General features: G+C 44.7%; 1 protein-coding gene across 5 annotated transcripts in view; it reads left to right on the top strand.

Moving 5' to 3' along the window:
- The window catches only part of PDE4B (phosphodiesterase 4B), a 660,822-nt gene that overhangs the window by 494,556 nt on the left and 154,771 nt on the right, over positions 1–11,495 (top strand). For all 5 annotated transcript variants that reach the window (XM_044001361.1, XM_044001359.1, XM_044001362.1 and 2 more), the window contains one exon: positions 9,441–9,635. In XM_044001361.1, coding sequence (XP_043857296.1) covers positions 9,441–9,635 — 195 coding nt within the window. The remainder of the gene's footprint in view (positions 1–9,440; positions 9,636–11,495) is intronic.

The following is an 11,495-nucleotide window of genomic DNA, read 5'->3' as shown; positions in this document are numbered from 1 at the left end:
CCGAAACTGAATTTCAAGAACATTGTACCCTGGCCCCGCGACCTCATTTTTACAATCTGGTGCTTTTGGAGGTGAAGGGGGGGTGGGTAGGAGGTTGTTTTGTTGTTTTGGTTTTTTCTTCAAATTGTTTGTTCCCTCTGTCAAGAGAATTCAACCTGGGAAGGAACTCCAAACCACTTAGCAAACACATTACCCCCTCAGTCCAGGCCAAGTAGTTTAACACCAACTTTCTCCAACTAAAGGAATATTCAACAATCTTAATGGGCTTAATGGGGTTCAACTCTGAAAAAGCGAAAGTTGAACACAGATTGGATCGTGCGTTTGAAGGAGGTGTCTACATGATTTTGTTGCATAGCATTTGGTTGCATTTAATATCCCTTGAAATAGACCAGAATTTAATGGGATGTTATAGCTCGAAGGGATTTGGGTGAGTCCAAACTCCTAGTTTTAGAAATTAGAAAATGAGGGACTGAGGAGCTCAAATGATTCGGGCGAGGTCATACACAAGGCGGCACAGGTAAGAAGAGGCAGAAGCCTCATTTTCTCAGTCCTAGTCTTTCCTCTAAAGAGTGGGCAATGGGGAAGGTCCTAGAAAGCTTTGATCAATTAAGAATTGTTCATACTGTTGATTTTGTTATAATGGACTTTTGGCAGAAGGCAGTGGAAGGGGCAAAGGAGCATAAATCTGGCTAGTTCACAGTTGTCTCTGTGACCGTACAATGAGACCTGTGCTCTTGGTTCCTTTGCAGAGCGGGGGAAGGGCAGAGTTGGGATGAGACCTCCTGCCTCCTGTATTCCAGTCTGGACAGAAATCCTCTCTAAGATGATCAGATTTCAGGGCAAGATTGAGACTCCCTTGAGAGAGGTACCTTCCTCATGAAGGCAACATCCCCTCCTCTAGGGCACCTGTGCTCTCATACACAAGAGCTCCAGGGAAGCGGATCTTCCAACAACTTGCAAATGGAATGGGAAGGGGGTGGGGTGGGAGAGTCTAGAGACAGGGACTAATAACAGTTCACATTTATATGGCCCTTTCAAGGTTGAGAAAGGCCACACGACTTGCCCAGGATTGCACCAGGAGCACATGTGAGACTTGAACGCAGAACTTGCTTAGAGTCCAGTTCTCCCTCCACTCTGCCACGTGTCTCAGTAGCTCTAGCCCTGTTCGTTGAAACAATTTGACACCTGTCAGCTCATTTCGATGTCCTAACAAGGGTTTTCTCTCTCCACACTGGCCACAGTTCTTCTCAAGCTGTTGGTTTCTCAGGTGCGCTTGCATAATCCTCAGTGAGGCCATTAGGAGACGAACCTTAACTTGCCCAGATTCTGTCCTTAATGGAGAAGTTTGCTAGAATCCACCGAGATGTTACCAGCAACTGGCTCCCCTTGAGACTGTCCCTTTGAAAAGGAGCTGCTTCAGATCATAGAATGAACTGGTCCTGGTGACTTCGGGGCTCTCTCTTTGTGGCCAGAATTGCAGTGTGCAGGGTAGCAGCGGCCGCGTGGGGATCCGGAATTAATAATGAGGAGAGAACAGCAGCCGGGATGTTCCTTCATTGTTCTCTTACTTTAATTAAAGGTCCCATCAGCACCTTGTGGTTCTGTTCCCTCTTCCTTCCTTTATTCCCCTCAAGCTTTTCAATAGGATTTTTTTTATCCTATTTCTGTCAGAGTCCTGTTGCTGCTCCACGGATTCTGTCCCAGCCTTTTTCCTTTGGATGGTGGTTGAGTAAGATGTAACTATCTTCTGCCATCTGCTGGTTTGCAGTCTTCAGTGGGAAAAGAAGGAAAGGAAGGAAGGAAGGAAGGAAGGAAGGAAGGAAGGAAGGAAGGAAGGAAGGAAGGAAGGAAGGAAGGAAGGAAGGAAGGAAGGAAGGAAGGAAGGAAGGAAGGAAGGAAGGAAGGAGGGAGGGAAGGAGAGAGGGAGGGAGGAAGGAAGGAAGGAAGTAGGATGGAAGGAAGGAAGTAGGAAGGAAGGAAGGAAGGAAGGGAAGGAGGAAGGAGGAAGGAGGAAGGAGGAAGGGAGGAAGGGAAGGACAGAGGAAGGAAGGAAGGAAGGAAGGAAGGAAGGAAGGAAGGAAGGAAGGAAGGAAGGAGGGAGGGAGGGAGGGAGGGAGGGAGGAAGGAAGGAAGGAAGGAAGGAAGGAAGGAAGGAAGGAAGGAAGGAAGGAAGGAAGGAAGGAAGGAAGGAGGGAAGGAGGGAGGGAGGGAGGGAGGAAGAAAGGAAGGAAAGAAAGAAGGAAGGAAGGAAGGAGGAAGGAAGGAAGGAAGGAAGGGAAGGATAGAGGAAGGAAGGGAGAGAGGAAGCAATGAAGGAGAGAAAGAGAGAAGAGAAAGAAACAAAGAAAGAAGCTGGGGTACCATGCCCACTACTCCATCACAAGCCACCAAAATTCAGGCAGCATCTAAGTGTAGGTGACAGTATGTGTCTGGGGACCGAAGAACAGTGGAGACATTAAGATATGGTATATGTCCTTCCATGTGCCTGTGGTCCTTGGTAGCTGGGTCATAGTGTGTAAAATGGTACCTAATGGATTATTATCCACTAAAAACACTAACATAACATAACACTAAATAACCCTAAAAACCAGGAAAAACCCAACTAAACAAAATCACCTAAGGTCATATACACAGGACCATCCATTTGTATCTGGGAGGGATTTTAAAGGTCCATTTTACAAATAAGGAAACTGAGGCTCAGAGATCTTTGGTGATTCTGCCAAGGTCACCGGGGTCTCAGGATCACAGGGGCTTGTCTGTGCTCCTGAGGACAGACCACTGCTGGAGTTTATTGAGGAGAGCTCCTAGATTAGGGTCCATTTGCCAGTGAGTTTCCCCTCCCTGGTGGCCTTCAAGCAAAAGGCAGATGACAGCTTGTCAGGCAGGTTGTAGAGGCATGTACTAAACCAAGTCTCGTCTGAGGCCCCAGAGGAAGTTTGCCAGCCTGCTATCAGGCTCTTCTCCGTTTCCAGGATAAATGTGATGTGACTCCTAACATTGCTGTGCCTCTAGGCAGGCGGGCAGGCAGCTGGGAATTCATGACTTATCCAGTACCAGGGATCACTGCAAGCTAGCCTAGCCTTGGCAGTTCCCCAGCTGGGATTGGCAGTCTATGGGTTGTGGGGGCCTAGAAGGTTAGGGGAGAATAGTAACCGCTGTTATTTAGGTGGCATTTTAAGCATTTGAGACTCAAAATTAACTCTGTGAGGTAAACACTAGAGCTAAAATTGCCATCACCCCATTTTGCAGATGAGAAAACAGGCTCGCAGCCATTTCCTTCCTCGGCCGTGGTGTCAGAGGCAGGCTTTGAACTCAGGCCTTCCTTACTCCAGGTCCAGAAGGCCCTGAGACTAAGCTCCCACAGAGGGAATGCTGAAATCAGAGGTGGGAAGGCCTGTGAGTTTGGTCTCGACAGCACAGCTATGTTCAAGTATCGGAGAGTCTGCCCGTGGGAAGAGGGGTTAGGCTTTTTCTGCTTGGCCCCGGCCCAGACAAAGGAATCACAGGTGGCAATTTCAAGGAGGCCAATTTAGGCCTGAGGAAACATTAGGGAATATTTCCTAAGAATGAGAGCTGGCCTAGGCCGCTAGGGGGTGCCATAGTGCATAGAGGACTGGGCCTGGATTTAGCATCAGGCTTCAGATGCTTCCTAGCTGGGTGACCCTGGGCAAGTCACTTCACCCTGTTTGCCTCAGTTTCCCCATCTGTCAAATGAGCTGGATCAGGAAATGGCCTGTACCAAGTTTCGGTGAGGCAGGGCTAGGCAAGGTCACCAGCCTCACTTTCTCCTCCAGAGACATCAGGGTCCAGTGGCGAGATCTACATCAGGATGACTGGAGAGGGCCCCTATGTTTGAGGCAGTCAGGGTGAAGTGACTTGCCCAGGGTCACACAGCTAGTGTCTGTGGTAAGATTTGAACTCAGGTCTTCCTGATTTCAGGACCAGTGCTCTATCCACTGAGCCCCCTAGCTGCCCTCAGGGATAGTTAGGTGTAGATGGCCCTTCAACTGCTAATAAATGCGCCATGAATATAAAATGATCCATTTAGAACTAGAAAGAACCTCAGAGGTCATCTAACCTGACTCTCATTTTACAGATAAGGAAACTGAGGCCTAGAAAGGGAATGGCGGTGTCTGTTTCCAACCTAGTTCCCCTGACTCCTAACCCTGCTCCCTTTATGATTTATACAAAGGTTTGGGCAAATTTCTAAGTAATATGTATAATGTCATCTGTCATTGGTATTCACAGACTCAATCAAGAAGCACTTATTAATTGCCTACTCTGTACCACAAACTCTGCTAGGGGTTGGAGACATAAAAAAAAAAGAACTCACCAATTCCTAATGTACGGCAAAGCTTCCATATGGGTTACTGAATATGGGGGCCGTGGAAAAATTGGCAACCCTCAAAGGTTATGTGTACTTATTTTATATACCTATATACCCGGGGTCACATAAAAATTTCTCAGGCAAAAAGGATTGCAAGTGGGAGAAGTTTAAGAAGCTCTACTCTACAGAAACAGAATTTAGAATCTCAGAGTTGTAAGGAAACAGTGTCTGCCATGAATACCTGAATGAGAATCCTCTCTACACATTCCCAACAAGCAGACAACCTGATTGGACTGAAGACCTCCAGTGAGGAGGAACCTGTTAGGTCTTGGGGCACCATAGATTGCTAGAGCTGGAAGGAACTTCGGAACCCTGTCCATTCCAGCCGCAATCCTAAAGTCACTGCGCTGGAGGGGCTCGCTTCTCCCTCAAATTTCTCATGACGTTTTGTACACTTCCGAGTCTCTTCTCCTAATCTACTTTGCATACTAGTCCTTCGTGTACAGCCATTCTCCCTGACTCAGCTTTGAACTCTGCAGAGCAGTGACTGTCCCTTATTCATCATTATTTCTGCTTTTCCACTCTGGTGGCATCTACCTGCCCCTTCTAGCACCAACAGTTATTTCAACAAGGGAGAAAGCCATTACCTTAGACTTTCACATACTATTGATGGACTGGCTCCCAGTACCTTCTCAAAACAACCTCTGTGGGGAAAGGGATGATAATCCTGAGTTCTGCCACTCCATGGTTAAAGGTTTCTGCTAGTCAAGTCAAGTCAAGTCAACATGCATTTATTAAGTGCTAACTGTGTGCTGTAAGAATTGTAGATATGAGTAGAAGCCCGAAAGGAAGCTTACATTCTAATTCAAGTAGCATATGTTGTCATGGAAAAGACAACACATAAAAGGAAGGTGAAACTGGGAAATTAGGAGGAGACACTGTGGTGGGGAGACACTCGGGAATGGAGCCTGGAGAAGAAAGGGTGTGAGCATGGCTAGCCTGAACACTTCTTTGAAAAGGAGGTTCCTGGGCAGCTAGGTGGCGCAGTGAATAAAGCACCAGTCCTGGATTCAGGAGGACCTGAGTTCAAATCCAGACTCAGACACTTGACACTCACTAGCTGTGTGACCCTGGGCAACTCACTTAACCCTCATCGCCCCATGAAAGGAAAGGAAAGGAAAGGAAAGGAAAGGAAAGGAAAGGAAAGGAAAGGAAAGGAAAGGAAAGGAAAGGAAAGGAAAGGAAAGGAAAGGAAAGGAAAGGAAAGGAAAGGAAAGGAAAGGAAAGGAAAGGAAAGGAAAGGAAAAGGAAAAGGAAAAGGAAAAGGAAAAGGAAAAGGAGGTTCCCAGAAGAACTGAACAATCAAAGGATCACAAGAGAGAGGGAGGGATATTAGGGGGTAAGGAGGCTACTGGGATGTATTGATGAAGTCATCTTCCAGGGAGAGCTACCAATGGAGAAATTAAATATTCATGTAAAATAATATTAACAGTGATTCCAATACGCAGTGCTACTTAAGCGTCTACTTTAAAATAGATTACATTCTTTTGTCTACTACATTATCTCAAAGTATAATAAAATAAAAACAACTCATAGTGTCCAGATAGCCCCCCTTGAAGGGGGAAAAGTAGATCTTAAAAGAGTAGCCAGGAGCCAGAATGGGGTGTGGGAAGAGATGGAAAGAAGGGCAGAGTATTGGCAGACTAGAACAGGAAAGTCAGGAAATTGTCATTGTTTGCTACCAATGCTGCCCTGGGGAAATCCCAAGTCTCGGGTAATGTAAACTCTTACACTTAGAAGGGACCTTAGAAGTCATCTGGCCCAACCCTGACCTGAAACATAAACTGCTGAACCTCTTCCTGAAACTCCCCATAGACCGGAAACTGACTCTCCAATAATGAAGCCCATTCAATCCCGGAGTAGGTAATAGTTCAGAGATTCTGCTTTACCTGGCTCAAAACCCCTCTGTCTACAGTCCACCCATTGTTCTTAGCTCTGCCCTCTGGGGTCAAGAAAGTTGGCTTGAAACCTTCTTTCACTTACCAGACTGTTTTGAAATATTTGCAGACAGTGATTGTTGAACAACCACCCCCATCCCTACCTCCCCTATTCCAATCTCCACCAAGTCCTGTCTTCTTCAAAGTAAATATCCTAGGTGCCTTCAGTCAACATTGCGGTACGGTAAGTAAGCAGGCTTAGATGGATTCTAAGCAAGTAGGATAGCACCAATCTGAGGATGATGGTGAATGAGGATCTAGGCACCTAAACGCTATGGGGAAATCAGATGGAGAATGCCAAGGGAAGAGTTGGGTCAGCCCTTCAGCAGGGCTCTGGGACAGGGGTCACTTCCTGGGCAGGTTGGTATGATATGATCCATATCTGGTATCTAGACAGGTCTCCTACAGTCTAAAAGTGGTCTGGGACCATCCATCCCTTCAATGAACGCCAGTAAATAGAGCCTCTGCTATAGAGGTTAAGTGGGTCTATGTGAGTTTAATGAAATCGCTTTGTGGTTACATTTGCATACTTTATACAGCTCCACCTCAGGCTGGTTCCTCATCTCATCAGTCAGTGGGTGTTTTTTGGATAGCGGGAGTTTGTCCATAAACATCTGAAAATATTCATAGTCTGTGGTTAATTAGACTATGAGATTCATCAGCTGGAAACTCTTAGGTGCTTCTGTGTAATCAAATTCTTAGCTCCCAGCTCCTCTGCTCTCAATAAATTTTGTATTGTGACCAAGGCATTTGGCAGGAAGGGAGCTTGGTTCTTGTTCTTAGTTCTATATCATTGCCTGGGAAATTTTTCTCTGACTTCCCCATGGCCCTACATTTCGCTCTGGTTTTGTCTCAAGTAAAAGAACAAAACCAGATTGAGGTAAAAGCCATGTATACCATAGTTTATCATAGGCCAGTGACCTGCCAGTGATTCCACAATGGGAAGAGGACTGTATTTAGAGTCAGATGACATGGGTTCAAATCTTACTTCTCCCACTTACTACTGCAATGACCACGGGAAACCATTTATTCCCAGAATTACAGGTTTTAAGAGTTGTAAAAGACCTCTCCAATCCAAGCCATCCCAGAAAGTAGTCCCTACTAAAACATACCCAATAAGTGGTCACCCACCCCCCTGGGGCTCAGTTGAGATGCCTGGATTAGCTGCTTTTAAAGTCATGATAGAATGTAGGAACCTTGATAGGAGAGACTGTCCTGGCACCTAGTGCAATGCCTGGCACATGGTAGATACTTCATAGATGCTCATTCATTGATTCATGCTTGCCATAAAATTCTCATCCTGTGAACATAGTTCACCCTCACCCCCAAGGATGTCTTGGCAAGCACTTTGTGTGATCAGACTGGAAGATTCTCAGTCTGCTGTTACGATTTGGAGATGTGACCCCCAGCAACTGGTAGGAGCCATCTCCTGGTTCTTATAAAATGTGCCCGTAGGTGAACGAAAGAAGTTGTGACTTCTGATTTACACTTGTCTCCCACATGCAATCCTTTGCCAAGTCCCGTCCCTTCTACCTTTACAGCCTTCTCTCTACTCACCCAGCCACCACCTTGTTCCAATCTTCATTTCCATTTGCCTACATCATTATAATAACATTCTAACTGGTCTCCCAGCCTCAGGCTCAATTCAATTCAATTTATTACATACCTACTATGTGCCAGGCATTGTGCCAAGGACTAGGGTTACAAAAAGGGGCAAAATACAGTGCCTGCCTTCAAGGAGCTTATGATCTGATGGGAAGTGGAACAATATGCCAACAAATATATACAAAGCAAGCCATACACGGGGCAAATAGAAAATAATTCAAAGAGGGAAAGCATTGGAATTAAGCTCTAATCCATCCTCCACAGTCACCAAAGTGCTTTTCCTTAAAGCAAAGGTTTGACCCTGTAACAGTCCTCCCCTCACTCATTCAATTTCAGGGGCTCCCTATTATCAAAAGATCAATAACATCCTATTTTTGTCATTTAAGTCCCTTTACAATCTGGCACCTTCATACTTTTGCAGTCTTATTCTTTCCATCTATTTTGCATACTTCTTATACTTTACTTATACCATACACTAGTATCCAGCTCCACATGGCATTTTTTGCCCAACCGTGCCATCCCCTACTCAATAAACTCCACGGCTCCCTATCACCTCCAGGAGCAAATAGACAACCCTCTGTCGAGCATTCAGAGCCCTTTATTATCCAGCCACACTCCTACCATTCCAGTCCTTTCACACCTTACTCTCTAACATGTCCTCCTCGACCCAGGGGCACTGCCCTCCTCTTGGGTCCTTCAACAACACCTTCTATCTCTGCTCTGGGCATTTCCTCAGGCTCTCCCTCATGCCTCCAGCTACTGGCTTCTTTTGAGTTCCATCTGAAATCCCACCTTCTACAGGAAGCCTTTCCCAACTTGGCTTATTTCTACTGTGTATAACCTGTTTATACATATTTGATTTCTTGTTTTCTCTCACATTAGATTGGTGGTTCCTTGAGGGCAAAGACAGTCCCTAGCACATAGTAGGTACCTCATAAATGTTTATTGACTGACTGATCTATGACTGACACTCCAGATGTGGGCACTGTGCCTTTGCATTGGCCCACCCCATACCTGGAATAATCTCCCTCTTCTCACCTTTACCTAGAAGCTTCCCTCACTTCATTCCTGGCTCTGCTGAAATCCCACCTTCTGCAGGAAGCCTTCCCTGGTTTCTCCACTTCCCCCAGTGCCTTACGCTTGAAATTAAATTCTGTCTCTGTTCTAGATACATAGATATTTGTTTCTACTCCCTTCCATTAGAATGTAAGCTCCTTTGTACACCCAGTGTTTAGCATAGTGTCTGGCAACTGGACAATGCTTAAATTTCTCTTCACTAGTTTGTTGACTAATCAGTAACAATTGTTTACTACTACTACTGCTGCTATACCCAGCCACCCATCTCCCACCATAAGGCTGTGAGCAGGGTCTCATTCCCAATTAAAGTCTGGTGATCAGGGAAATGGGCACAATTCTGTTAATATCTGATGATACGTAAACACCGAGGTTATTCACAATGATGACATTTCCCAGACCACAAGTGACTACATTTTTCTTTTTTTCTTTTTCAGTTTTGATGTGGAAAATGGCCCGTCTCCTGGTCGAAGCCCCCTGGATCCACAGGCGGGCTCTTCCTCCGGCCTTGTGTTACACACCACCTTCCCAGGGCACAGTCAACGTCGAGAATCATTCCTATACAGGTCCGACAGTGACTATGACCTTTCACCAAAGGCCATGTCTAGGAATTCTTCCCTTCCAAGCGAACAGTAAGTACAAGCTGTCTGGTTTCTAGTCTCACACCTACTTCATTTATTGACGCTATTTAAAACAAAACACACACATATGCACACAGACACACACACACACACACACACACACACAGAGTTCTTTCCACTGTATCCCATGAACTCTGTTTTCAAATCCCAGTCCTGTCATTACTGGCATGATCTTGGTCAAGACACACCTTCTCTGTCCTCTCATGTTACCTTCGAATGAAGGGCATGAACCCAGAACCAGGGAAGACCGGGGTTCAAATCCTGATTCAGATACTCGCTAGTGGTGTTTCTTAACCTCTCTGGGACTCAGTTTCCTCAACTGTAAAATAATGGATGTGGGCTTGATAGTCTTTAACATACACTGTAGCTCTAAAACAAGTGGTTGGACTTTGGATGACCTCAGAGATCTCTGCCAGTTCTAGATCTGTGAGCCTGTGAGGAAATCCCCAACAGCTTCTATAGGAATCATCAGCAGGCACAACTCAGTATTCCTGAATTATTGTGAATGACCACTGAAGTCTGTCTTGTGCCCCTTGACCATCTCATTCACTCATTCAGCTTCATCTATGTCAATGACTCTCACCAGGTAGTTTTCCCATCCTGAGTTATGAACCCAGATCACTGACTACTTATAAGACATCTCTCCCTTGAACATTTTATCACCTCACTTAGGACATCCTAAAATAATACCACCCCCCACACACACACACACCTGCTTCTCCATCCGATTTCACTATTTCTATGGCTAACCCTAGCATTTACATAATGTTCTGAGTTCATAAGTTTGAATTCTTTTTGTCAATTCTCTCATCCTCATGTCAGCTGGACATGTAACTTTTCATGGCCAATCAGTGAGCAGGTACCCATTGATCTCATCTCCAAAACAGCCCTCACAGGACAAGCTCCTGAATACCCATCTTTATTACCACTTGCCTGGATTCAGTATCTTCCTTACAGGTCTTCCTGACCCTACTCTCACTTTCCCTCAATTCTTTCTTCATATCCCTGCCAAAATAATAAGTTATTTTATGTGTAGAAATGTTTTGCTCAGAAATCTTAAGTGGCTCCCTTCATCTTTCAAGTATAAATCAAATACCATTATGCAAAGTTTTCCACAATCTAGCACCTATCTTCCTTGTAAAATACATACAAATATATCTGTGTATATGTCTGCATACATGCACACACACACAAGCCAACACACTGTCCCTAAAGTCTTAGTGCTGTTTTATGCTACTAAAGTTATTTCTGTTAATATGTACCTACGCATATGTGTATATTGCTAGTTTAGTAGCTTAAAACTGTATTAAAGACTATATACACACATGCATGTATATGTGTGTATGTATGTATATATATGTGTGTGTATATATGTGTGTATGTATGTGTATATATGTGTGTACATGTGTGTATATGTGTGTGTATGTATGTATATGCATGTGTATGTGTATATGTGTGTTTATGTTTGTATATGTGTGTATATATGTGTGTATGTATATATAAATGTGTGTATGTATGTATGTGTGTGTGTGTATATATGTGTGTATGTGTATACATGTATATGTATATGTGTGTATACATGTGTATATGTGTGTATGTGTGTATACATGTGTGTATGTATGTATATGTGTGTATGTAAAAAAGGTTTCCATAATACACATGTTCACATCAGGATGCTAAGGATTTCCATCTCCAGCAGAACCCTTCGTAGAAGTAAACAAATATACTTAAGCAAACAAACAAAAAAAGACACTGGCCACATGTGGAAACACCTCTTACCCTGTTAGTCTACCACTTTGGTTCCTAAGACATAGAAAGGTGACTTCCCCACCTGTCCTGTGGCCTCCACCC

Source organism: Dromiciops gliroides, chromosome 4 (assembly GCF_019393635.1).
Source record: "Dromiciops gliroides isolate mDroGli1 chromosome 4, mDroGli1.pri, whole genome shotgun sequence".
Lineage (NCBI taxonomy): Eukaryota > Metazoa > Chordata > Mammalia > Microbiotheria > Microbiotheriidae > Dromiciops > Dromiciops gliroides.
Note: the sequence above shows the minus strand (reverse complement) of the source record. Positions and strands in the feature narration are given on the sequence as shown.